This window comes from Mustela nivalis (genome assembly GCF_964662115.1).
Source record: "Mustela nivalis genome assembly, chromosome: 4".
NCBI classification, from domain to species: domain Eukaryota; kingdom Metazoa; phylum Chordata; class Mammalia; order Carnivora; family Mustelidae; genus Mustela; species Mustela nivalis.
In genome coordinates, this window is record NC_139023.1 from 161,088,633 (window position 1) to 161,115,881 (window position 27,249).

The 27,249-nt window shown below is 56.1% G+C and overlaps 1 protein-coding gene and 1 long non-coding RNA gene across 10 annotated transcripts in view; one reads left to right on the forward strand and one right to left on the reverse strand.

The window, feature by feature from the left end:
* Positions 1-27,249, forward strand: part of PEBP4 (phosphatidylethanolamine binding protein 4) — a 235,385-nt gene that overhangs the window by 206,564 nt on the left and 1,572 nt on the right. For 6 of the 7 annotated variants that reach the window (XM_082729269.1, XM_082729267.1, XM_082729273.1 and 3 more), the window contains exons 5-6: positions 15,991-16,036; positions 18,127-18,240. In XM_082729269.1, coding sequence (XP_082585395.1) covers positions 15,991-16,036; positions 18,127-18,240 — 160 coding nt within the window. The remainder of the gene's footprint in view (positions 1-15,990; positions 16,037-18,126; positions 18,241-27,249) is intronic. The other variant, XM_082729268.1, reaches the window with a different exon arrangement.
* Positions 3,325-26,764, reverse strand: LOC309863990. Of its 3 annotated transcripts, none has more exons than XR_014311332.1 (3): positions 26,438-26,764; positions 10,556-10,651; positions 3,325-4,551 (listed from the first exon to the last, which is right to left on the reverse strand). It is a non-coding gene; the product is annotated as an uncharacterized lncRNA (long non-coding RNA). The 3 variants fall into 3 exon arrangements; XR_014311333.1 differs by lacking the exon at positions 26,438-26,764 and adding an exon at positions 25,912-26,390; XR_014311334.1 differs by lacking the exon at positions 26,438-26,764 and adding an exon at positions 14,227-14,295.

Genomic DNA, 27,249 nt, shown 5'->3' on the forward strand with positions numbered 1-27,249 from the left:
AAATTCCAGCGACGGGGAAAGAAATTATCTCTTCTCCTCACAACTGATGTCCTTAACACAGCCCCCTTTGTTATGAGGTGTAGGCAAAAGAACAGTGGACTATGAGTCAGGAGTCTTGGAGCACAGGCCAGGACACCTGGACTCCTTTCCCAGCTCTGCCGCTGGCTGTAATCCCGGGCAAGTCACTTAACCTCTCATAGGCTTGCGTTCCCCACCTGCAAATTGGGGATGATCATCTTGGCCCCTTCTGCCTCCTTGTAAAAGAGGATGAGGTGATACAGGGGAGCAGAAGTGCCTGAAATGCCTCAGGATGGGAGAGTGCCCGACACAGGGCCAGGATGGCCCTGTTACTCTAACAACAGAGACACCACCTCTGAGTGACTCACAGCTGTTCGCTCCCCCACTCTTCCAGACCGAGCACTTGAGACCTGGGCCTCTGTATGTTCCTTCTCTACCACGGTGCCCCTAGCTGAGAGGCCAAGTGGGACCTGGGAGCAGTGCTTTTTCTGCCCAACCTCGGAAAGGACCGAATGTCTCCCAGGGAAGGGAACATGAACACGGGATCTTGGCAAGGGGCACAGGAACCTACATTCTTGGGATCCTCTGCCCTCCACTGACCCCAATTATCTACAGATGCCCTGGAGGCAGGGCTGGGCCAGCTCCCAGATGGGAACACTGAGGCTGCAGGCTGACTCACTCATGAGTGTCTTGCCACAGGCAGACCGTGTCACGGTGGCCTGTGGCTTCTGTGCAGGCTCAAGAAAACCGTGGTGTGAGATAGTCCCATAGCTCTGGGGAAAACAAATCGGGCTTTCCCATCCTCACCCACCGGACCTCCCTCCAATGCCACCCATTACCAGGCCCTCCCTGAGGCCCACCCTCCCCTGGGAGGCGGGGAGGGGAGGCTTATCCCTGGCAAGCGGACCGGATTATTTATTTCCACTTGCCCATTCCATCCCAAGCGATGTCATGTACCCCCGTCCAATTTCTACAATCAAATTTGGGAGACCTGGGGACTCGGAACAACTTGAGTGTCTCACGGAGCTGATCCTGGGAACACAGGGGCAAGTGTCTCTTTAAAAATATTCCCTGCATAGCAGGTCACACTGGCCTGCAGCCACATCACCCCGGGCTGTGATCTCACCAAGCTCCAGGAAGCCAAACAGGGTCAGGCTTGGCTAGTCCCAGAGCAGGAGACCTCCCAAGCAAAACACAGGTGTTGCTGGTGATTCAGCAGGCCGAGCCCCTCCCTCCACGAGTCTCGATCTTCTCAGGTGTTGGATGATGCTGGAAGCTCCTATCAGTACCCAGGCGGGGGGCGGGGCGTGGCGCTGGCACCCGGTGCTCAATGCTCAGTGCTCTTTCTCCGTGCCACGTGTTACAAGTGTCGACAGGGCTCTGAAGAATCAGGGCGTACATGCTTCCTCCCTCACCAACCCCTGCCCACTTCCTAAGGTCGACCTAAATTCCCTCAGCTGTTTCAAACAGATAAGGGATGGAGGAGGGGAAGGCAGCCTCTGAGGGGCCTCAGGCTCAGGAACCAACAGGACCCCATTCCCAAACAGCTGGGGTCTGTGGCTACCACCAGGCCCTGGGCCTCAGCCCTGAGGATGGTCCCTTCTGGTTTGGGAATGGGTGAGGATGAAAGGGGTCCGTGAAATGAGGGCGGTCATAAGCCTGCTTGATGAGTACATAGTATTCATTACATCCCAACCCCGTCATTAGAGGCCGTGGCAGGAGAGAGCTCGGGGCCCCTTCTTTACTGCAGTAAAAACTGAGGGGTTTCTCCCCCAAAGGGAGCTCTGCTTCTGCTTCCCAGCAAGGGCTCCCGCCCAGGAGAAGGTCAGGAGCCTCCATGATGCCAGGCCTGACTCCGTCCCTGTCCTGCTCCTCCATCCCTTCAGGGAAGGGTCCGGCAACTCAAGGAGGTGACAGGGGCCTGGGGATGAGGAGGGCTGGAAATCGGGGCTTTTCCAACCCAGTGCACAGTTCCCTCTCCCCTCTACCCATCAAGCACCACTATCAGGGGGACAATCTATCTGCTTCTTCCAGGAAGCCCTCCCTGCTCTAAGTCCTTTTCTTAGCAGGCATCCCATCTGTAATTACTCGCTTCATTCCGTCTTCCTGCCAAACTGTAAATCACCTGCACACCCGCACTGCACTTGGCACGTAGTAGGACCTCAATAAATGTGGGCTGCATGGACATCAGCCAGGAGCCAGAGCAGGTGACCTAGCAGAGAAGGAAGCATTCTCCATAGGCGCATCCTTCTCTCTCTCTGCCTTTTCCCACAGTGAGAATGATCTGGGAACCCGCTGCTTTCTTAAGGCCGCAGTCAGCGAGTAACTAAAAAACCATTGTCTAGACAGTGCCCCCACTGACCTCCTAAATGTAACCCTTTTCCCCAAATCCCACTGAGCACCTGCTCACATCTTTCCTTGCCATCTGCCCCCTTCGTCCAGGGGAGCACCCAGGGAGAGAGTCCAGAGGGCCCAAGCCCTCTCCTGTGGGGCCGACCCTTCGTGCATGACAGCCCCGCAGGCTGGGGGCTGGCGCTGGCGAGGGCTGGGGGCTTGCCCTCTTCCCCATTAGGGCTAAAAGCGCAGCAGTAATAGGTTGGAGCCCACCCTGCTGGCGCGGGCCGTGGAGGCGGAATGGAGCGTGGCCAGACCCCACAGAGAGGAGGCAGATTAATCAGCTGTCATTTGCGTTCATTAAAGACCCCTTGCTCTGCGCTGCAGCCGCAGATGCCGAGGCGATTGACTGCTCACAACAAAAAGTTCTGGGGACAAGTTTGTCTCGGCTCCCTGTGGCATGGCCTGGGGACAGTTCCGGCAGCCTAGAAGCCCGGATTCCTTGGGTAGAAGGCCACTGAGGTCCAGCTACACGGGTGGGGGATTGGAAGGAGACGCTCAGCCCCTGCTCGGGAAGCATGGAGAGTCAGCAGCTAGGGAGGCCCCTTGACCCTCTTTGGGATTCTTCCCTTCTGTCACCCTGTCCCCTTTCCTCCCATCTCCTCATGGCCCTGGGCACTGTCACCTGGAACTGCTGGGTCCTCCTTGGAGTTGTGCAAAGGCTCATTTCAACATACTTGGAGACTGATGATGATGCCATGGGGCGGGAGGCCAAGCACGGGACCTGCCCCAAGCCCGGCTTGCAGCCCATCTTCCCCCCCGCCTGTGTGGCTCAGCCCAGAGGCCCTCTGTACATGAGCTCCACTAGAGGGGCACCAAGGGGAGCCAGCGGACCTGCGGAAAGGGGCCCGCAGACTCCCTTCCACTCCCTGAGGTTATGTCCATCCCCACACATTCCAGAGACAGACCAACTGTGAGGTCACAGTGTTTACTGAGCTCAGTATCGGTTGTTTTTTCATTGTAATTGCCAAGCTCCCCAGATGGCATTTGCCTGCCGGGCTCTGTAAAAGGTGACACAAGAGAATGAGAGCAAGCCCTGGGCCTGGCAGGCCCCCGGTGGGCCCCATGTGCTGTTCCCTTGGCCCAGATGAACAAGCCTGGCCTTGAGCCGGGCAGGCAGGGGCACAAAAGCCCACCACGGGGCCCGGGCATGGCTGAGGAGCGAGGGGGCACACTGTCAGCTCACCAGTGATGACAGCTTTACCTGGCCATCTCTGCAGGGAAGGAGCTGACAGAGACCCTTAGTACCAGGCCTCCTGCTAGGACCAGGACCCTAGAGCAGACCCTGACCCCCAGACCTGTGCAGCCTCACACAGCGCCCTCCTCTGGTCTACAGGCCACAAGGAAGAGCAACGCTCTTGTCTCTTTTGTTTCTCCCTCTCCCCCAACGGAGGTCCCTGAAAACCTGGGGAACAAAGGTTCCCTGAACAGGGTCAGGAGTGAGGAGCATGATCAGGGGAAGGGGGCCCCCCCATGGGCTTGTCAACAACGCCCCCCTGAGAGTACCCATCAGACTATCTGGCCACACAGGTCCCCCACCAGTGAAAGGGCCTCCCCTGCCCAACACCAGAAACCCAAAAACTCCAAACAGCAAGTGACACTGAGGGTCACTGATCTGGGGCTGCTTCTGCAGCGCCAGGCCGGTTTACAGGGGAGGAGATGTGCCTGGTGCCTCCCAGTCCCAGCTGAGCCCCTGCCCCTCCAGTGCACCCATTCTCCTCTGACCGCCCAGGAGCCTGACGGGTCCAAAGAATCTGACTTGAGAGCTAGGGCCACTTCAGGGCCAATCAGTCGTGCCCGGGAAGGGGGATTGCAAGGGTTCCAGAACCCAAGAGAGACCTGTGAGAGACGGGACCTTGGACCACTGCTGCGCCCACAGGTCTGAAGCGATGTCCCCCGCCCAGTTCAGAGAGCCCAGGGAAAGTGGCCTGGCAGGTCTGAGAGCAGGACTCTGGGGTAGGACTTCTCAAACGAATCAGAATCACCGCAGGTTCTTGTTAAAAGGAAGATTCTGATTCCCAGCTCTGTGGTGGAGCCGGAGATTCTGCATTTCTGACAAGCTCCTGGGTGACGGGTGACGGCTGCTGCTGTTTCAGTAGCCAGGGGCTAGGGGACCCGGGCCAAGTTCACCACCGGCCCCTGTGAAAAGAACAAGATGAGATTTGAATGAGATTTAACCGTTTCTACCTATTGCCACATTTCCTCATGAGGACATGATTTCCCAGAACCGCCCAGATCTCACCAGCATCTTTTCTTCTTTCATCTCAAAATCTTGATCCCCAAGCTTTCTTCCAGGAAGTCCATCTGTCTATCCCCCACTCCCTTCCTTCCTTCCTTCCTTCCCTCCTTTCTTCTTTCTCACAAGGTAGCCCCAGGCCTGAGCTCTCCAGTAAGGAACAGAGAGGCCCAAAAGCACAGGCTGTGTTTCATCTTCCCACTAGAGCTGAGCATGGAAGCCTGAAGTAGGGCAGAGGAGGAAGAGAGCGCGGAGAACAGAGCCCGGGAGCCTGACTCCCACCACTGTTACCCTCGTTTCCCCGTTTCCCCAGGAGGCCGGAGGGCTCAGAGGGCTGGGCAGGCCCCCACCCCCACCCCCACACGCGACCCCATGCTCCCAAGCCCCCGGCCTTGTGGCCTGCTTCTCGAGAACTACCAGCATGTCCTGGGTGGCACGTGGGGAGCACAGCAAGGCCCAGAGGCTGCTGGCTGGTGCCTGGTTGACAGTTGAGAACAGGACAGGACAGGACAGGACCGGGGTGGTGAGAAACCTCTTAAGCTGAAAGAGAGGAGATGGAGGGACTAGTAGAACCAGAAGCAGGTGAAGAGGCTGAGCCAGGTGCTGTAAACAGCGTCCCAGCCGTTGGTGAAGGTGGTCTCCACTCCACAGAACCTGGGGGAGGGGGGTGTCATGAAGCTCTCACAGCCACCCTGGAGAGGTCCAGACGCCAGTGCCACCAATGGTCCACAAGCCCGGGGGTACCCTCCCTAGGCCAGGCGGGCGCTAGGGGGTTGCTGGGTCCCCTTGGTCCTGCTGGAGCTGGGAAGCTGAGGTCTGGCCCACCACCCACCCGCAAGCTTTTTGGACCTCCCCAGTGCCTCCACTGCCCCTCCTGGGGTTGCAGCCACCCAGCCAGAAAGACTGGCTGCTGGAGATGAGAGATGGGAGCCATAGATAAACACTAGTCCTAAGGAGGTAGCCTTGCAGCTCCCTCCCTCTGGAGGCTGCAGTTTCCCAAGCCCTGTTTGTTTGGGGGATTAACTGCAGTCATTTCCTAATTCTGCCTCTGTGCTGCAAGGAGAGGGGAGCAGGCCAACCCCAGCTCACACTCCTGGGGCAGGGGGAAGGGCAGGGCTGGTGCCCCCACCTGGTTGATCACCTCTCCAGCCAGGGCTCCCCTTCCCTCCCCCATCCCCAACCCAGGGGCTCTCACAGGGGAGCAGAACAGCTCAGTTCTTACTCACAAACAACAGTCCTAATCAGTCATCTCTTTGTCCTGGACTCCTGCCAGGGGCCTGGAGATTCCCACACCCCCTGGTCCTAATTTCGCAGTCCAACTTAGCTTCCTCCTAACCAGCACCCCCCACCCCGCCGCGCCCCCGCCGCTGCCCCTTTTCAACGACCCATCACCCTGGTCTTCCTAGTGTGCTCAGCACCCGACACACCCACCAGCACAGGGTGGCCTGGGGGAGGGAGTGTGTGTGAGTGTGTGTGTGTGTGCTTTGTTGAGTATGTCTGTGTGACCATGTACAACTGCATACAACTTGTGCATGAGTGTGCATCTGTGTAATTGTGAGTATTGTGCGTGAATATGCAAGTATATTGGTGTGTATGCATGTATATGTATATGTGAGGATGTGTTGTATGAGTGTATCATGTTGGTATGTGAGTGTGCATGTGTGAGATGCGTGTATGCGTACAAGCACGTTGTATATAAGTGTGAACATACACATATGTGAGTGTGTGAGACTGAGCTTAAGTGCACAAGTGCAGAGAGCTGTGTGTCAGCATGCATGCTGAGCGTGTGAGCCTGTGTGTGCATGTGTGTGTGTGTGGATGTGGACACGTGTACATGCATGTGCATGTGGAGAGGTGCATATGCGTAAGTAAGCGTGACAGCTGCATGTGTGTGCGTAAGCATGTTGTGTTTATATGCGAGCACGTGTGTGGCTGTGAACACGTATGTGTGTGAGGGTGTGGGGGGGCACGTGCACTTAAGTGTGTGAGTGTGGGGGCTGTGTGTGAACACATTGAGTATGCATGTGAGTGATGTGTGTGCACAAATGGGGAGCCATGAGTGTGCGAACGTGAGTGAGGGTGTGTGAATGAGTGTGACTTGCTGTCCTCCCCTCCTCCAACTTTCGCCATGCCACCCCTGGACTCCCCCAGACCCTGCCTGCGAGTAACTTACAGGCATTCTCTTCTTCACTTTTCTTCTTCCCCTCCTGCTCCCAGGTTTCTGGGCCTGTGTCTCACCCCTCTGCCACTCCTCTTCCCCCCCACCAGTTTCGGAAAAGTCTTGCCCACTGTTTTGTTTCCCTTGCTGGTTTCTGGCCCGGTTTCTACCCGACAGCAGAGCCCTGGCATCCTCCTGCCTCCCCCACACAGGATCCTCGGTCTGTCCATCGGAGCCGGGAGCCTTGTCAGAGCCCCCATAGGGGGCTGGGGACCCCCATCGGAGCTGCTCCTCCCCGACAGCTCTCTCTCCTGTCCGTGGCTTTCTCTGTCTGTGAGTGTGTATGTCGCTGTGGGTGGGGGAAGAGACAGGAGCAGGGAGAGAGAAAAGTAAGGAGGCTGGGCTCAGATGGTGTCATTAAGAGATATTAATGCCCCTCATCAAGGCATATTAATAAACATTATGTACCATGCGCTCGGCACACCCCGGGTGAGTGCAGACCCAGCAGGAGGGGCCCACGTTCACAGCTGAGTAACCTCCAAGCCCACGGCACCACCATTAGCCTCATGTGCTTGACCTGCCAGGAGACTGGTGGGGACTGCCACGGCAAGAGGGGGCAGGCGGACGGGTTCCCTGTCTCCTCCCCACCCCACTGCCACCACACCCTTCCCCCCACTGCGCAGCCCCAGGGAAGGGAAACCACAATGACCCTTGCACCGGGACAGCATTGTGGGACTTGAGAATATTCCTAATTTCGTCTTTACAACAGCCCCATGGGGAAACCAGGCAGACATCAGTACCATTTCCACTTCACGGGTACGGAAGCAGAGACTCAGAGAAAGTTAAGTGTCTCGCTCACAGTCATGCAGCTGATTGGTAATGACATTGGACTGAAGCCCAGTTTGCCCTTTTGGACGGCTGTGTGAACAGCTCAGTCACTAATACAGCGGGGCTGCTTTTCACTGGACGGCACTGCTTCCCCGGTTCCGCGGCCGCCAAAAATCAGACCATGAAGGCACAACTCCTTCAGTAGGGCAGGCGGCTTCTGTCCACCAAGTGGGGAGCAGGGGGGAGGAGCGGTCTCCTGACGGTCCTGCTCCTTAGCAGGAAATGTCCGGGAAGGCGGGGACCAGAGGGAGCCAACTTGTATAAAGATGCTGGCAAAATGCCTGGGCCTTGTCGGCACCGGGCAAGAGGTGTTTCCCTTTCTTTATGTGGTGACCATGACCACATAAATATTAAATTATTGGCTCCTAAGGAAGTTTGAGCAGGCAGAAGGCCAAAGGGCCCGTGCGTTTTATTTGTTTTTCAGCATTTACAGTCTGGCGCTGTAGCAGGGCGCGAAATAGGTTATTCACCGAGTCAACCGCAGTGGTGTTTAAAATTACATAAGGTAGTCTCCGTGTGTGTGTTTAAGAAGATAAGAACCATTGTTAAAAAATAAGATCAGTAGCCAAAACAGTTAAGATGAAAGGAGCTGAGGAGAACTACAAGGATAAGAGTGAGGAGATCAGGGAAGCGCGCTTACGAAGAGCAGCCAACTCGCCCGCAATTCCAGATAACTGAGGCACTCGGCAGACCTGAGGTCGATGCTGAACGCCTCGGCTTTTGGTCCATTATCTCGAAATGGCAGTCTTAGTCCCCAGTCACATTACGGCATGATAATTATATTTAGCTGTTAACTCATGATACTTGCTCTTCAACTATCTTAATGTATTTGTCTATTTCTAAGTGGACTGGGTTCAATAAGACCACACGTTGTGTCCTTTATTCTGTTTTCTTTCCCACTCACACTCTGTCACCCTGCACCTTGCCTGTCACGGGTGTCACTTTGTCACCTGTGACAGGCAAGTGTCAAAGAGCAATGGCTCTGCCTTCTCCTGAGGTCCAGACAAGTCTGTGAGCTTCAGAGATGGAAAGCAACTCAGGGCGAGTTTCCCCGAGCAGGGTTCACCTAATGCAGGCCCCAGAGGGGACTGGGGCTCAGAGCTGGCACCTGTGGACAAGCTACTTTGGGACCCAGATGCAAAGAATGGAGCCGTGGTGTTCTCAGAGCACTTATCTCTACACAGAATGATCTAGAGGTTTCTTTTTCTTTCTGGTTGGTGTGTGTGGAGGGGGGGGGGGGGCTTGTGTTTTCAACCTTTTCTACAATGAGTATACAGTACTTTAATGATCTGAAACGAAGTTATCATTTGTATGAGGAGGTGTTTGAGGGCCCCAGACTCACCCGTTCGGAATGAGGTCATGATGATGGAGTTTAGCTCCACGCAGCTCTGACCTGCCCCTTGGGCCATGCTCCAAGGCCTGGCTCTGTCCAGATACTTTCTTGACCAGAGGCAGCTCCCCTGACCCCCTCTGATGACTCTCCGGGGTACGCGCTGATGAGCTTGGGGAAGAAGTCTTGCCTACTGTCTGTGGGCCCACAGTTCAGGCTGCTGATGGCTTTGACTCTCAGAAGCATGGCCTGCCATTCAAACCTAACCCTGGCTTACATTTCCAGCCTTACCTTGAGCTTTCTTCCAGACCCACCGCTGTTTTCACATCTTGTTTGCATATTTATACATTGTTCGTGCTGCTCCCTCAAGTTACACTGCCCCTCCCATCTCTGGTCCGCTGGAAAACTAAAAAACTCCTGCACATCCTTCGTGGCCCAGATAAAATACAGCCTCCTTTCGACAGCCTTTCCCGATCACTACCCCCAAACAGGTACAACTTCTGTTCTCGGAGCTCCCCCAACACTTCCTGTAGATTTCCAGTTATTTAGGCCTGTAATAGAGTTATTTCTTTGTTGACCGATCTACCGCACTGGACCGGTACCATGAAATGTGCCTCGTTCATATGTCTGTGTCCAGCCCAGGGCTCCTCGTTCATTGACTCATTATCTCCCCATCTCCGCAGCTCTCATTCCTCAGGGCCAGCTCCATGCTAGATATTATCACACACACACATACACACACACACACACACACACACACACACACACAGGTGAGAGACAGCGTTACTTATCTGGAAACCACACGCCCTTTCGCGCCGCCTGGAACAAAGGGCCTGGACAGCCTGTACTTTTTAAGCTGCAGACAGCCTTGACCTTGGCGTTGGGAAATCTTGCCTCTTCACCCAGTGTGAGGAAGAATGGGGAAGCCCTGGGTGAAGCTCTTCTTTCTTCTCCGGGTTAGTCAGTATCGGCTTAGTTACAAGAAGCAGATAATTCCCCCTTGGCTATCTCCCACCTCTCCCCATTTTTGGTGTCTGGAGACCCAGAAGGTAACTGACCCCAGATATGAAGCCAAACCCCAGGGGTCTGTTACCAGTCCCTGCCAAGACACCAAATCTTCAGGCTGCCCACTGGCACTTTCTAAAGACTATTCACCCGCAGCCGCACTGCCCATGAAGGAGCCAGGAAGAAGCCTCTTGGGTCTTTGATGTTAACCCTTCTTGAGGGAAGCCAGTGCACAGAATAATTGGCTGTCCTACACCCTGGAGTCCAGAGCCCTCAGCTCCCAGGAGAGCTCAGGTGCGTGACTCCTTCTCACCGCGGACTCACTGACCTCGGTGGCCGGCCCTCCTTTCTTTCCCCTCAGGGCAAAAAAAGCAGGCCACAGGATTAATTGATCACAGCCTCTCCCTTGAAGCAGGCACCGGTCTCCAGGGCTGGGCCCTCTCCAAGCCGGTGTTTGGCGGCCTGGCAGCTGTGGCCCCTGGAGACCTCAGAGCCTGGGAGCTGTCAGTGCGTTCCACTTACTTACCCCTTCTTAATTGCAGAATACACAGATTGCTCGGGAGCACTTCTGCAATCCTGTGCCTTTTCCTGGATCCCTTGCCACTTGGCAGCTAGCAGGCCCCTGTGCAAAACAGCAAGGAGCCTTCTTATTTGGTGCCAGTATCAGAGAGCCTGGAATTCTGCTTCTGTGTTCCCTGTTTTTCCCTCCCGCCTCCCCCCACCCAGTGCTGTTTCATTCATGTCTCCCTTCACTGTCCCTTATCCCCACAACATCTTTCAAGTCCAGGACTCTTCTGACAGCTCCTCCACTCCCCCTGGCCCCCCTACCCCGGAGATCAAGAAGTGAAACTTCCCCACTCGGGCAGAGGTTGGCAGTCAGGCAGGGGAAGTGATTGAATCCTCCTGTCTAAGATGGGAAGAAGTGGGTGAAGAGATTAAATCATCTCCCGCAGACTCTAAGAAATGTGCTGCTGACCCTCTACTCCAGGGGTCAGCAAGCCCGAGCACCTGGGGCCTTCGCAAACGCCCAGGTGGGCGGACGGTTGCCTGTAGGTAATTGAAGGGGAATGAGGACACCAGGCTGGCCGTCTCTGCTGGGCCCAGCGCTGAGCCAGGCCCTTTCCCATCCACTAGATCTCACAACCTAAATCTGGCCTCCGTGTTGCAGGTAGGCTTGACCTAAGGCTTCTCCAGGCTGGGGCAGGGGAGCCCCGGGACCCGTGATTCTCGAGAAGCTGATGCCATGCACAAGAAACAAAGGAGCCATCTAACTGGCTCATCTGTTTGTGCTACTCCAAAAGCTTAATGTATCAGGGACCTCTGGGACCCGGCCTGGGAGGGTGGAAGGATCAGGGTCCGGACAGTGGCAGTGTGTCCCTTCAGAAAAGAATGGGACAGAGAGCCAGGAGGAGGGGCTTCTTCTAGTCGTGGCCTCAAGGCCAGCTACCCGTGACACATTCGAACAAAGCCTTCATTACTCTCTCCACTCCTTCCACAGATGTGTGTTAGACCTGTAGTGTTTTAGCTTGGGTTGCCCCAAAGCAGAGCTCGAGACAAGGAGTCTCGTGCAAGTAATGAATTTTCAAAGGGACGCGAGGAAGCCCCAGTAAGGGACCGGGTAAGAAGGGGAAAAGGAGGGCACTCAGTCGAGGTTCATGGGCAAACAAGTTCTACTCTGGGTGCCCAGAGCCAGTATGAAATCACAGCCCGTCACTTCCCCAAGAGGGGAGGAGCAGGAGTATTTATGCACCATTTCCATCAGCCCTTGGTTAGGAGCTGTTGCCAGGGGATGTTAACACCCTAGCATGTCTGCCCTATTGTGCAGGTGGTGAGGCAGGCCCTAGAGGCCAGAGGAGGCCCTGGGACCAGGTGAAGCAGATTGGAAGGAGACCTGGAGAGCACCAAGGTGGCAAGGGCAGGGGAGTGAGCCTGGGCATTGACAACGTCCATGGCTCTGTGCCAAGCATCTTGGGGGCTACAGAGATGGGCAGGATGCTATCCCTGCCCTTGAGAGACTAAGCCCCTCTGGGTTTCCTTCCACTGAATTGGGAGACTGAGCTCTGCCCTTCCCCGGCAAGGGCTGCCGTGAGATGGATGCTTTGGTTAGAGCCCTGGAGAAGAAGAACTGAAAGCTCATTGCCAATGTCAGATAGCAGTAGTGGGGGGCAGACCCCAGCTTCCAGCACTGTGCCCTCTACTTGATCAGAGCAAGTCTGGTGGGGCAGTCTGTGTCTACCCTGGGCCAAGACTGGAGTGGCCATGACTCTCAGTTGAGTTTCAACTCCACCTAAGCATCTGACGTGCCAGGTCCAAACTAAGTTGACAGAGAAGCCGTGAGCTCTGAGGTCGGAGGGGTGGAAAGGAAATCTCAAGTCTGTAAACCCAGAAATTCTTCTGAACTGTCCATAGAGCCAAGCTTCTTCTCTGCAATTAGAATAACGTGTGACTCTTTCTATGCCAGTCGTGTGCATTTCTGCCACGCACACACACACGCGCACACACACACACACACACGTGTGCACACACACACCGGGGACCAACTTCTAAGAAAAAAAAGAGACTTTTTTTTAATATCCTGAGTGTTTAAGGGTCCTACTGAACCACCTTTCATCCCTTCCTTTCTTCCCCTTGACAGAGGATGCTGATTAGGAAAAGAGTTGCCTCCCCAAGGTCATCTAGTCTTGGACACTTAGAAGGGCCCTGGACATCCTCCCAAGCACACTGCCCTCACACCTCAGGGGTTCCTGTCCCACTATCCTCAAAAAGCCACCCTGGTCTTTTCCGTGTTCCTGAGGATCAGAAACCTGACAATTTCTACACTGTTTATAATTTCTATAATTATTTCCTTTTTTTAACCTTAGCATTTAGACAAGCTCCTTTTGAAAATGTCAATCTGTCTTAGCGTATAGTAAGGGAAAGGAGGTTTTGTCTGGGCTGGGCCCGTCTTAAAGAGAAGAAGTATACCTGGAGGAGGGGGGAAGGCCAGGGAGGTAGCCAAGGTTGGGAGAGCTCTCAGCAGCCCCTCCTCTGCTGCATGCCCTCTTTCCAAAACTCTTGTCTGCTCAGACTGCTCTGTCCCTCAAATGCTGGGTTCATTGCCCACCCTCAAGACCCTTTCCTCAGTCCTGTCTTCCTAGGAAGTGCTCAGAATCAGAGATTCCCCCCACCCCACCCCACTCCACTAGAATGTTCCAGAATCTCATCCATCCCCAGAAATTTCCGGGTTCCTAAGGTCATCTCAGGCTAAATGAGGTACTCCGATCCGTGAAGACTCTTCGGGAGAGCTCAGGATTTCATATGGGGGTGGGGAGCTGGGGACAGGGAACCATGTAGCCATTTCCACTGTGGCCCCAGGCCTCTAGGTAATATCTATGTATTTTAATAACAGTCTTCCTAAAGCCATGCTGCCTGGAGAAGTGATGGGATTGTCGTAGAAAAAAAGCATAAGATGGCACTATGGGTCAAAAGACATGAGATCCTGAGCTAGGTCTCAAGGGTCAAAGGGTCTAGGCTTCCTCCTCCCGGAATATTCTGGGATTCTCCCACTCACTACTCTGTGGCTCTGGACAAGCAGTTTGAGCCCGTTGGAGAGTCAATTTTCGTACCCTTTGAGTTTGATTTCCTAAGACCCTATCACATATTGATCATGTGGTAGAAATTTTAGCACCCCCCCCCCTCCCCAGAACAGACCAATGAGGGAAGGTTTATGGCCAAAGGGAGTTTAGCCAATCTTCAACTCAGCTTGAATAAATACCAGCCACACTGACCACAGGCTCTTCGGGGAAGGTCCCTACGCTGCCTGGTCCTTCCTTGGAGACTTCCTTCCCTGCTCATCCTTCCAAGGATCAGCACCTGTCCGCAGGACAAGCTCCAGAGAGACCCTAAGAACTCAAACTGTCGATGACCCTAAGAACTCAGCTGCTCCCCCAGCAGCTGCCTCAGCGGAGCTCAAGGGCAGCTCCCCCAGGGAAGGCGGGCAGGAAGGGCCGCTGGCTTTACTCACTGAATCCACGTTTGTCTTTGCCAAGCTGGCCCCAGTAGATGAGAAAAGACTCCCTGGAGTGAAAGGGAGGGGAAAGAGAGCCTTTCCACCCTGATCAAGGCTGCAATCAGACTTTCCACCCCGTTCTGCACAAACTCACTGACCTTATGGGCCCAGCAACCACCCCCAGCCCGCCCCCCCAGCCTTCCCAGCACTCAGTCAGAGGAGAGAGGCCGTTTATCACTCTGGGTGGGACCCAAGCCTGTGGGGAACTGAAAAGAAAGAGCCAGCTTAGGTTGCTATTGTTTTTGTTTAAACAAACCGCTGGCTGGGCTGACTTGGAGACAAGTGAGGGGGAGGCTGGGAGCTCGCAGCAGGCTGGGCTGGGCCGCCCTGGGGCTTAGCCCCCATCTCTCTCAGACGTGCTAGAGCCACCAGAGAGCCAGACAGCTATTTCGGGAGAGGGGCTGCTAGGGCTTGGGCCCTCACATTGTCTCCTGAGAGAGACGGGTATCAAGGAAAGGGGCCTCTGTTCCCCGCCCCCTTTCCCCTACCCTGGTGACCCCTGGCTTCTCAACCCGCAGGTCACAGTGGGGGCCTGATACTGGGGGCGGGGGTGGGGGGACCCTGCTGAAAGCAGGCCAAGGCACAGCTGGCATGCCTGGATGTTCCTGAGCAGAGAAGACGGCATGCGGGGGGCTGGTGGCGTGCCAGGGGACAGAGATCTCGGATGCTCAGGCTGAGGACAACCAAGTGGGAAGGGAGCCCAAGGTGGAGGGGCCCATTTTGCAGTCTCAGTCTCCCCCACCCCCCACCCCAAGCTCTCTCCCAACCAGAGGTAATAGAGACAGGGATGAGCCTCGGGGAAGGGATGTTCTGGCCAAGGAGGCCCAAAATAAGAACAGTTGGCAGGCTACAGCCCAAAGTGGAAGAGATGGGGGGAGGGTACTTCAAGAAGAGGGGTGGGTGGGGCTTTAATTCTGTAAAAGGTAAACCGCACTAGGAGTTGGGTCACCCAGCTGACCCTGAGAGCCTCTGCAGAGAAATGAGAGGGAATCTCAGAGCTCCTCCTTCCAAAGCCTTATCCCGAGGACCTCTGCCAGGGGAAGGAGCCAAGGCTGGACCAGGAGGGCTCGGTGGAAAGGTGGCCAGGGCACAGTTAGGTGTTGGCAGAAGCAATGAAGAGCCATGCTAATCACCATCATTAAGGCCATAAAACCCCACACCTAGGGGCCCCCGAGCTGTGGCACAGACCCAGGGGCCCGGCTCCAGTCCCTTTCATCTGAGCATCTCCCGGTCCTGCACAAACAATAATTAGCACCCGCCCCCGGGATCGCCTCATTATCCCACAGACGCAGAGCAGAGGGGAGAAGGGAGGGGAAAGAAGAAGAGGGAAACTGAGGCCAAACAATCTGCCCAGGGGTTGTGGGCTGAGTCCAGTCAAGGCTGGGAAAGAAGCTGCCTCGGAATCAGCAGTCCAGCCTCCTTCTGCCATCCCTGCCCTTCTGGTTCCTCAGGCAGCCACTGGTCTAATGTGCTGAAGGCCCCAAAGAGAGCCTAGCAAGGCTGTGAGCATTGTCTGCCCCTGCGTTAGAGTTCATCAGACCCCATAGGCAGAGACTGTGTCCCATGCCCAGTCTGGGGACACAGATGATGGGAGTGGAACCGCCCTTCCAGTGAGCAGAGGAGGAGTGGAGCTCGCCCTCTCCAGGGGACGGGGTGGTCCCATCTTTCACCCCCAGGCTGCCCTCAGCACTGCCTGGGTCTGTCCTCTCTCCCTGGACCCCCTAAGGCACCATTCTGAGCCCCAGAGCCCGTTCTGGAATGCGTCCCAGGAGCAGTCATACCCGTGCCTATTCTCCTATCTTACTCCCTCAGGGAGAGAAAGAAGTCCGCAAAACCTCTTGGACTGAGGTGTGGCCGTGTGGCCTTCTGCTGCCCCAGGAGTAACCCACACCTGTGCCTGTCTCTGATTGCAGGGCGTTGATATAAAGAAAGGGAAGGTCCAGGGCCAGGAGTTGTCACGTGAGTACGACCCTCCCCCACCCCTTGCCCCAGCTGGGGCAACATGACCGCAAGAACCATAACAATGCAACTTAATGTTGAGACTTGGTGGTGTGAAAGTGCCCACCGACCCAGGAGTTGACTCTTCCTCTCGCCTTGAGTTTATTTAATGGCCTCTAAAGGCTGCTGTCTTCATTTGAAAGAGAATGAAAGGCAGGCACGACCCCATTGTCCCTCAGCTCACAAGGATTAAGGGGTGAGGCCAGCATTAAATGCAGAGATCTGCTCTCCTGGAGGGACTGGAGTCCTTCCCTTCCCTGGGCCTGCCTCCCTGTGTTCCCTTGTACCCAGTACCATGATGTGCTTGCATGGGACCCAATAGACCTCCCTTTTCTCTGATGACCTCCCCTTCCCACCCCTTTTCCACCCCCCCTTCCATTCCTCCCCTCCCCCTCGGGCCCCCCCTGCAAGAGCAGGCCTGCCACTCAACTTGAGGGGAAAGCTGAGGTGCAGACCGGGCCTCCGAGGAGGGCTGAGCAGAAAGACAAATGAGACCCATAGTTCCATGATGCAAGGTGGGGTCAGACATCAGATAGGCCTGGACTCAGATCCCAGCTTCACCCATCCTGTCGGCCTGACTTCACCTCTCCGAACCTCATTTCCTCATCCAGAAAATGGGGATAACACTGCATCCGACCAGGTTGTGGTGAGGATTAAGGCGATGTCACCAGGGCAAGCTCAGAACCAGGGCCCAGCCACAAGAAGTGTGTGTATCCCTTCCCCTCCTCCTCAGCACCCCTCATCTCTACTTTCGGAGGGGGAGATTCTTTAAGAAAGCCCTAGTGAAGGGGGCTGGGTCTTCATCACCCCTGGGGATAAATTCCCAAGCTGCACAGAGCCGGAGGGTTCCAACCGCAGCCTTCTGCGCACACGATCACGGACACCATGCTCTTTGGCAGTGTAGACGCCACGTCATACAAACTCACACGACTCCCAGCACACGCTGTGCAGTGCTCACTCTGAGCACACACACACACACTCACACGCACACATGGATATCAGGTCTGCAATCACAAAGGCGGGAGAGATGAACGGTCAGGAATTCCCCTGGCTGTGAGCATGGGGGGGGGGGGGTGGCCGGAAGTGCACCCTGAGGAACACTTCCAGCAGCTCCGAAGCAAAGAGTGAAGAGCAAGTGGCTCTTGTCTGATGACCAGGAGAGGGAAGGGGCCGTAGAGTACCCGCATTCCCTCCCACCAGCACCCTCCAGCCCCACCCACCCCCAGGAAGATTCCAGGCTCTTCAGAAGGGGAGAGGAGGAGAGCAAAGGAGGCAGAGGCCCAGGGTTTGGAAGCAGGCCCAGCTGGAACCACCCGCAAAAGTCTGGCCACAAAACCCCTGCATAGACTTGGTGAAAGAGGGAGAGATGTCTCCACCCCGGCTCCCCACTTCCCCAGGAAAAGTTCTGGCTCCTGCATCGAGGGCAAGAGGGAGGGAGACAGGCCTTCTCCTCCGGAAGAGCCTGAGTGGGCTCCCAGTGCCCCGAGCACCCAGATCCTACACTTCCATGATCAAACCTTTGAACCGAGTCCCACCCACCCCCGTAACCACTTCCAGATCCTCCGGATCCAGCCAAGAAATTGGCTTCTTTGGGAATTGAGATCATAAGGAAATGCTGAAAAAATAAATAAAAATCCACTGCCAAACACTCTCACAGAGGAAGATGAGTTTCTCTTGAGGCAGGAAATCCATCAGGATAGACCAAAGCAGCAAAGGGATAGCACCAATGCCCGCTGCCCGAGAGAGGCCCGGGGAGTCCCACCGGCCCCCAAGACCCCCAAGCAGCCCACACCTCCTCTTCCCACTCTGCACAAACTAAGGCGCTCTCTAAAGGCAGCTTTGAAGCTGAGACCCTGCCAAAGAAAAACCCTAATGGTTTGCCATGGGTAAGCCCCCAGCTGGGATCCCCCCCCCCAGGTGGGGGGGGGGGAGGGGGAGGGACCATGAAAGGCACAAGGAATTCTCTTTTCCTCTGGCCCAGGGCAGCCAGGAGGTTGTGGGTACTGTGGGGTGGGGGCCCATGCGCTGTCCTTCTCTGCCCCCACCCCCAGCCTACCAGCCTCCGTCCCCACCAGCACAAAGTGGCTTTCACCGCTACCAGTTCTTCGTCTATCTTCAGGAGAGACAGAACATCTCTCTCCATTCCAAAGAAAACAAAACTCGAGGTAAGGCCTTCCCATCTGCCAAAGCCAGTGCGACTTCTGGGGCGGAAGTGGATGCTTGTGCGTTCATGGCAAAGCGGGGACCTTGACCCACCCCCTCACCCGTGAGCCTTGGGGGCCGGAGTCAGGGGGGTGGCCTTCCTTGGCAGTGGACTGCAATGAGTGTCCTAAGGGAGATGTTGGCATCAGATATAGTCTTCCCCGAGAAGTGAGTCCCACAGACCAAGATGGCGGCTTCCGCTGTGTAGATGGGTCTGGGAGGCCGGGTCCCAAAGGGAGTAACCAGAGCAGGGAGAGAAGCATTTCCCCAACTCAGCCTCGAATGGCATGTGCAGGCAGCTACCCCACAGCACCCCTGCAGGTAATTGTACCCTATAATTGAGTCCAATCTGGGCAAGAGGGCCCTGGAATGCCACCCTGCCAGTCTGCCTTCATTGGTCGTTAATTGCTCTGTCTGCCCCGCACCAACTGAGTGGTGGGGCCAAAACTTCCCCAGCCATGCCCCTTCCACTAGCTTCTCTGAGCAGTCCTTTTGGCATCCTGGAGAGGATCCACTCCCTGGAGCTTCCTAACGGCTAACTGACAGTGGCCTTGCTCCCACTCCCACCAGAGCTGGGGAGTGGGAAGAGACCCGGGGACATGAGGCCACCGCAGTGCCTCAGGCGACTCACATGCTCCTGTGTGAGCCATGCCCCCTCTCTGAACCTTGGCTTTCTCTCCAGAAAAATGGGAAATTAAGTAATCCCTGTGTACTCTAGCATCTCCCCCATTTGGGGGAAGGGAAGAGAACGTGGAACATACACATGCCATCTGGAGGGTGCAGAGAGCACATCCCCCAGGCCAGCCGGAGGATGAGTGGGTGGGTGGGTGTCATCAGCCATTTGCTCTCACCCAGTGACCCTGACCAACTTCCACCCACTGGGAAGCCAGGGAAGGTATTGTTACAAGCCCATTGCCCGAGGCCCCAGAAGCGAGGAGGAACACGGAGCCCAAGCCGGCAAAGGCACTGGCTGAGCGAAGGAGGCCTTCAGGTGTGCCGAGTGGGAGCCACCAATCACAGAAGGCTCTGGGTTGCCCTGAAAGTCGAGCTGGTGCAACCTTTCCACTGGTGAACCCTCCCCAGGTGCCCTCAGCACTTTGCCAATCTGTAAATCTGTTTAAACCACTTTCCCAAGACACAGTTTCAAATCTGGATGCAAGGAAAGAAGGAAGAGAAAAATGTATCTTGCCCAGGCCAAGACGACTTTCTCCAGTTCCCTGGATCCCTCTCACCTCAGACTTCATGAACCCTCTTCCACCAGTCCAGGCACCGCGCTTTCTGCGGGCTGGGAAACTAGCACCTCAGCCCACCGCATTCCCTCACAAAGTCAGGCAGTGCCTCTGAGTCCCACGTTAGACATCATAGTCACAGAGCCCACACCCGGGGTGGGGAGGGGGGCAGGAATCATGCTCAGACTGTCCCCTAAAAGAGCCTCTCGTGGGATCGAGTACCTTGTGAGGGGTGGGGTGGCCGGGAAAGGAGAGAGCAGTGGATGAAGCCAGGAGGAGCATAAAGGGGGCGTAGGAAGAAGGGAGGTGCCTGAGGCAAAGATGCTTGCCCCTGCCTAGGTTGCAGTCCTTGCATTCGATCCTCACCTGTCCTCCAGAAAACACCGTGGCTTGTGCGCCCACCGGTGATGCTGGCAGCCGGTGAGGAAGCTCGAAACCTATTCAACCTGACACCCATTATTTGTCCCTTTGAATATGCCCAAGCCACAGTTTGTAATGCACTCCCCCAACACACAGTTTGTAATGCACTCCCCCAACACATACACACACACACACACACACCCCTCATCTATGTGAAAACTTATGAACCAAACTTGCATCTGGGCAGGGACCCTTGATTTTCATGCCATTTTGCTCGCTACCAGAAACAGGTGGGAGAATTAGCCTCCCAGATGAGGTCTCCAGCCAGGCCAGGGGACCGGTCCCACTCAATGACCTCTTCTGGTGCCTGGCACTCTTAGCTAGGGCTTAGAAGAGGGCACAATCCTACAGCACAGGGAATGTTACCTGCCCTCAGGGGGCTTACAGTCTACTTTGAAAACACTTAAATAACAATGCAAAGCAGCTTATAATTAAGCACTTAATTGTGTGTTTAGGACTGTAAGGACAATTGACGACCAGTAGGATTTAGGGATTGTCTGTAAGGTTCTAGGATTCCCTTCCCTCCAAGAAGACACGCCCTCTTTAGCAGGGAAGATTGCAAAGTTATTTTACTGCAGGGTAAGGAAATCTGTTCCAGTCTCCAGCTAGTGATTTGATGTTTGAGCAAATCAGCTACCCTCTCTGAGCCTTGGTTTCCCCATCTAGAAAATGAGGGGTTGGATCTAGATGATCTACAGGTCTGTATGGCCTGAGGCTATGTGGAAGAGGCATGGCCTGGGCTGGGCCTGGGGGGAGGAGGACATTTGAATTCTTGAGTGAAAGAGAGAGGAACCTCTGGGCTGGAGAAACCACAGATGCAAAGATTATTTTGTTTAAAAAGTGAGAAGGAGGGGCGCCTGGGTGGCTCAGTGGGTTAAAGCCTCTGCTTTCGGCTCAGGTCATGATCCCACGGTCCTGGGATCGAGCCCTACATCGGGCTCTCTGCTCAGCAGGGAGCCTGCTTCCTCCTCTCTCTCTGTCTGCCTCTCTGCCTACTTGTGATCTCTGTCTGTCAAATAAATAAATAAATAAATCTTAAAAAAAAAAAAAAAAAAGTGAGAAGGAGCACCTCTTGTGAGGAGCAGTGAGGCCAAGAAAGGAGAGAGGAGGAAAGGTCATGGAAGGTTCATGAAAGCCCAGCAGAGGCACAACCTTGGCGGGTACCATGAAGTACCGTTAGACGCTGCCCGTGGGAGAGGCAACACAAAAGCCACTCTTGAGTGATGGCTAAGCTGGAGCGGTGGGCAGGACCGAGAGGAGCCAGAGCACAGCAGGCCACCGGGGGCCTGGAGATGTGTGCCCGAATGAAGCCGGAGGGCCATGGCAAAAGCAGGAGCTGCCCTCGCCCATCATTAGAACCCCTGGTGCTCTCTGAAGCGCCCACACTGTGCTTGGGGACCCATGGAGCCCTAAACTGGCCAAGCCCTTGGGAGGCCAGGACCTGGAGCCAAGGAATACGGGCCCGGGGCCTTACGGCTGTCTAGTTTTCGTTCCATGGGAAGGTACCCTTGGAGAAGCAGGGGTGTCCTAGGTAAGCGTGGTCTAACCAGCCCCCTGTGTTTCCTGAATGCGCAGGCAGGAACGGACTCCAGAAACTGGAGGGGAAGTCACCATGCGAGAGCCAGGTAGAGAGGCATCCATGAAGGACAGTTGATGGGAGCCCTTCCTGTTGGGTCCTTGCCTCCCTAGGACTTAGATCTGAATGACAATTTAAGATGAGAAGCAAGGGTGACATTACTCTAGTAGAACTTTTATGACCTTGGGGGCTGGGGAACATTGCTCCGTACCAGGGACTGAAAGCCTCTCCAGGGCCTCCCTTTATTCTCTGACCTCAAGACAACACAGGCAGGGTCGGCAGATGGGAGATTTTGACCTATCCATTGTGTGAACTTGGACCAACCACCTCATATCTCTGGGCCTTGATTTCTACATCATCAAGATAAGGGGATGGACTAGTTGGTCTACCACGGAATGACCCTTAACCGGTTTGCTCCCAGCTTACCGAGCGGCCCCCAACTTCGAGTCCTGTGAGACGAGTGCAGGGAGCAAGTGATCAGACTTGACCAGCCCAGCCAGCTCCACACACATCTGGGTGGAGGCCTTCCGTCAGACACCAGGCTGCCGGGACCACAGGGAGGGCCCTAGAAGGGGCTTTGGAGCCCCCTTGCTTCTCGTTTATGAAATCCTCCCTTCCCCACTCCTCCTGCCTTTATACTGAGGCTGAAAGAGCCGGAATGGGTGTCCTCTGATCAGAGCTGGCCCGGTTTCACTGACATTTGTCCCCAAGGCTACACCTCACCTTCCCAAATGTGGGCCTGCCACACATTGGACATGCCCCTCCAGGCCCCCAGCTTTAATACCCTCCCAGCACCCCCCACCTTCTATGCCCAAGGCCCAGAATCTGGCCTCTGGGCTTATCTGTAATTGGTGATGGCTTGTCCCTGCGTCTTCTTGGATTCGGCATCTAGACTTCTACACTGTAGAGGAACCAAACAGATGAGCCAAAGGGACATGTCTGAAGAGGGCCCACACACACACACAGGGCTGGCTCCCACCTCATCCTGTGGGCCCTTCTGGACACCTACAAACTCCCACCGACCTTGTTCATGGCACCACCCCCCACACTCCTCACGCAACTGGTGTGCCTCTGCCTGCTGACCTAGGCAGACCCTTTCTCCCCTTCCCCAAACCGAGGGCTCTGGCCACCTGCAGAGCATCAGTCCTGCTGACAGCCCCAGGGGGGAGGGGGGAGCTTTCCCACACTTGACGCCGCCCCTGTCCCTCTTGACGGGCTCAGTGACACTTTGCTGTGCCTCCTTAGTCACCCACTTTCATCTTTTTGTATTACTCAGTCATTTTTCACTTGCACGGGTCCCACTTCCACCGTGAGACTCCATTCCTTGAAGGAGAAGCTCACCTCTGCTGTGGATTTCCTCTTTACCCCCATCCCAGTGCTCAGCCCACTGTGAGCTTTCAGTCAGTGAGGATGTTTGTGTATGGGACACACCCACATACGCACATTCACAAGCCACACACACACACACACACACACAGCTGCACATTCTCACGCCCCCATATTCAGCTCATCATCAACTTCCTTTAACACCTGAAAAGACAGCCACCTCTGTGAGCGCCGTGCCCACAAATGACAATTTTGGCACCCACATCCTCCCTGTCCCAATGTCGAGCGGGTGGGCAGGACCACTTGTGCCCAGCCTCTCTGCCAGCCTGCCCTGCCCCTCCCTGGCCTCACCCAGCTGCTGGACGCTGTGGAGTGGGCAGGACCATGGCCATTGCTCCCACTGGGGGAGTAAGGAGACTGAAGCCTGGAGCAATGATGTCCTGGCCGACCCAGGTTCCGCAGTTAACAGCAAATTACCTTTCTTCTGACTTCTGGAACAAGGCTCTGTGCTCCTGGTGCCCACTTACCTACATTCCCTCTCCCCTCACCCAGACCATCTGACTTCTGGGCCCTGGTGTGGGGACAGAGAAGGAGCAAGTCCATCCTGAAGCCCTGGGTGTCCTTGGCTCACAGCAGCAGCCACCCGGGACAGACCCCCCCAGGCCTCCCTAGAGAAGGCTATAGCCCAGCCCTATGTAGAGCCTAGAACTCCGGGGAGCTGTGGTCTGCATCACACCACACCTCAGCCCCCTGGCCCAAGGGTGTCACGAGCCGGCCTCACGGCCCCAAACTCCTCTCGAGAGTGATCTGGGGAAATCCCCTCTTTGCCCCACAAGAGGACGTGCTGCAGCTGGTTCCAGAAGCCTCTCAGAGGTGGTGAGCCCAGGATGGTGCCACAGCGCCAGGGGAGCTAACAGGCCACACCAGCCTCCACCCCGGCCTTGCTGGGGCAGCCTGAGGTGTGCAGAGAGACCGATCCTTGCAAAATGGGATGGGAGGGGCTGAGAAGGGTACTTGGGTTCTGTACCAGGCGGCCATAACCCACTCCCCCCAGCACCACAGACACCTGAATTGAGCAGCTCCTGGGTAAGCCATCCCCCTTGCCCTCCTGCCACAGGGTCAGAGAGAAAAGACAAGCTAAGACTCTGCACACAAGGCATTTAAAGGCTTGCTTGTGGCCTCTAGAGGCCTGGGGGGCATCATGGGTGATTGAGACAATGGGGGTCGAGGGAATAGGTTTGAAAGCACAGGCCAAGGTCAGACAGGCAGCAGAACTCCCGGCAGTATCAAAAGGAAGGGACACTGATGTGGAGGGACAGAGGCTGGGAGAAAATCCTGCTGGGCCTGGTGGCAGTGAGGGAAAAATACACAGTGGAGGCAAAGATGGAAGGAAGGGGGCCCCCGCCTGTAGACCAGCCCCAAACACACACACAGACACACACAAACACAGCCCACTACAAAACAGCCCCTACCCCCTGCCATGACCTCCCAAGGCGGTTCACCTGGCCAAGCCCCAGAACGGCCCCTGGGCCCAGCCCCTGAGTCACTGTGTGGGCTTGTGTGAGGCAGCCCTCTTCTGCCTCCGAAGGGCCCCACCCACCTGGCAGAGCGGGAAGGACTGGGGGCCTGGCAGCAGACCAGATGGGGCCATCCTGGGCAACTCGTAGACAGGCACCCTGACTAAGAACCACCTGGAAGCTCCCTGTCAAGCCAAGCATCAACTGTCCAAAGCTGTAGTGACCAGATCATCCCCCAGATTTCACCCAGAATGCCAGCCTGCCACCACCAGGAGATACTGGAACTGATGCCAGGAAGCTCACGTCCACAGCACCGATCCTCCTCTCTTGTGCCCTCCCCCGCCCCCACCTGCATCCCGGCCCCCAGGAGAGAATGGAGGCATCCTGGGCCATCTGTTCACTGGGTAATTAGGAATTGTTCTTCCACTCTCCAGTCCTGGGGAGGGCTCCAGAGGAGCCGGGTAACCCCTGCACACCTCGAAACCACCACCCTCACTCCCAGCATCCCCACCCTCCCGCTCCCAAAGTCAGAGTGGTCCCCTCTGCCCCAAGCCTCTCAAGCCAGCAGAATCAGCCACTCAGCAAATATTCTCCAGGAGTAATTGGATGTGATGGAACGAGGGCTTTTCAGCTCTTGAGTGGAAGTCTCTGGATGTCATTTAATGGCACAAAAAATAAGAGGCCCAGGCCTCCCGCCTACCACCGCCAGGACATCATTAATCTCAGTGGAAAGGCACGAGTGCTTCTATCACTGCAGACGGCCCTGCAAAGAGTCAGACAAATTACAGACCTGAGCCGGGCGCTCGATGGGGCGGTTATGAGGCTGGCGTTCAATTTTTGTTTTTTTCTTCAGGGCCACGGTCCCCTGACAAGAAGCCACAGTGCCCCTGGGGGTGGGGGGGGACAGGGAGACAGGAATGAGGACCTCACCCCCCTTGTCCTCCAGCTCACCTGAATGGAGGCCTCCCTCTCGGCCCCCACTTCCAAGAGGGAAACACTTGACCGCCCACTGAGGACTAAATGGCAAGTCAGGTGGGAACTCTTACTAGCCCAATGTTCATTATCTTATATTATAAACCCACTGAGGGCAGGAGTAAGGCCGCAGGGCATGCAAACCCCACCCCCACCCCAGCCCCATAGACTCGAGGAAGCGGCTGTCAGCGGGGCTGTCACATTGCCCTCAGCCCAGAGCTTGCCCATTCTAGCCCAGGAGCTGTCCACCCCATCCTCACGAGTCCTCTGAGGGGGATTATTTCTCAGTCCTGGGGTGCCTGTTGAACCCTGATAGACCCAACAGGGCTGTCCAGTCCCATGCTATGAACCACTTCCAAATGATGCTAAGCCAGCCCCACAGACTGGAGGAGCTGGAGGGCAGAGAGTGACTGGCAAGACCTGCCCCAGGGTGTCCTGAACATCCTAGCCATGGCAGCCCCTAGGACTCAAGCTGGGAGGATGAGTAGCTGAAATCTTGGAGACCCTCTTCCAGTTGTTGAAGTCACTGTCTAGGAGAAATCAGGCATCCACAGTAGGAGCTCAGAACCCCTTGATGACTTCAGGTTAGCTTACCCAGCTCTCCCCTTGGCCCGTTTCTGGAACATCTCTCCCATCTAAATCCTTTGTCGCCAACATCTTCCCCATCGGCACCAGCCAGTAGGTGAGAGACTGGCCTCTTGGCGCGGCCACAGCGTAAGGGTTTGGGGGATGGGAACGGTGCCCCCTAGGGTTGTGCAGGGAACAAGCAGCCCATCCTATCCGGTGGCCCCACCCAGAGGAGAGCCAGCCTCCCTGTTCCAGCCACTGGGTGGCTCAGGAAACAGGCCGCAGACGCCCTCCTCCTTTCTCCCTCCAGTTCTCACTACCCTTGGCCTGGGCCAAGGAAGAGCCTGTCCTGGTTGGGCCCACGGGGACAGTGGGAGTGGCTGGAGCACAGACAGCAGCCTCTTCCCACGTGGCGGCTGTCTCTCTGCAGCTCCAGGCCAGGACAGAGCAGTGCCATGCAGGATGGGACTTTCCTCCCCAGGGTGACCACGAAGCCACAGCCTCCCAGCTCCCCATCTCTCCCCACACACGCACCCCTGAGGGTCTGACTCACCCCTCTTCCTTCTAGAACTTGCACAGGGTCAGTTCCTCTTGCCCTTTGTGGCAGGAAACAGGGGGTGTGAAGAGTCACGGCCAAGCCAGGGGAGGAGGCAGCGGGAGGCTAGCAGCCAGCGGCCCGGTACCCACTCTCCTGAGGGACAAAGGGCTGCCCGAGAACCACAGTGTTGTTGTCGGAAATGTGACCGGGGGAGCTGGAGGCTCCAAGGGCACTCCAAGTCCCACTGGGAGAAGCCCTCTGAGCTAGGGGAGGGCAAAGTCTGCAGGAGGGAGGCAAGCTCTCCCTCAGGGTACAGGGGATTTCTTTCCACCAACTTGCCCTGATCTCGTGATGAGAGTTTCAATTCCCTCCTGGCCACCAAGGTTTCTTCCTGCCCTACTCGGTGGGGAAGGCCCCCTCGTCCCCATGCCTGTCACACACCGGTTCACCCATGAGCCCTTTCCCTGGCTTGTACCCGCACACATGTAGAAGCATACACACATGAACACACTTTCCCAGGATCATACCACAGCTCTTCACCAGCCGGCCAGGCTTTCTGGGCATGAAGACCACAACAGGCCAGTGCTTCCCAGGGGAAGACCCCACCGCATGCAGCCACCCACCTGTCCCCCAGCAGCATTCTCCCCCCAGGAGAGGCCCTCCCAGGGCCCAGTGCCTCTCTCCCTAATTAGAGCGTGCAGCCAGCGACCAGACCGGACCTGCGGGAACCTGAAGGGGCCCTTTCCTCACCGGAACCCGTCTTGTGCCCCATCCTCCCATCTGTGCACTGGGGATAAAAATAGTCGGCCCTGGTGAGGATTAAGTGT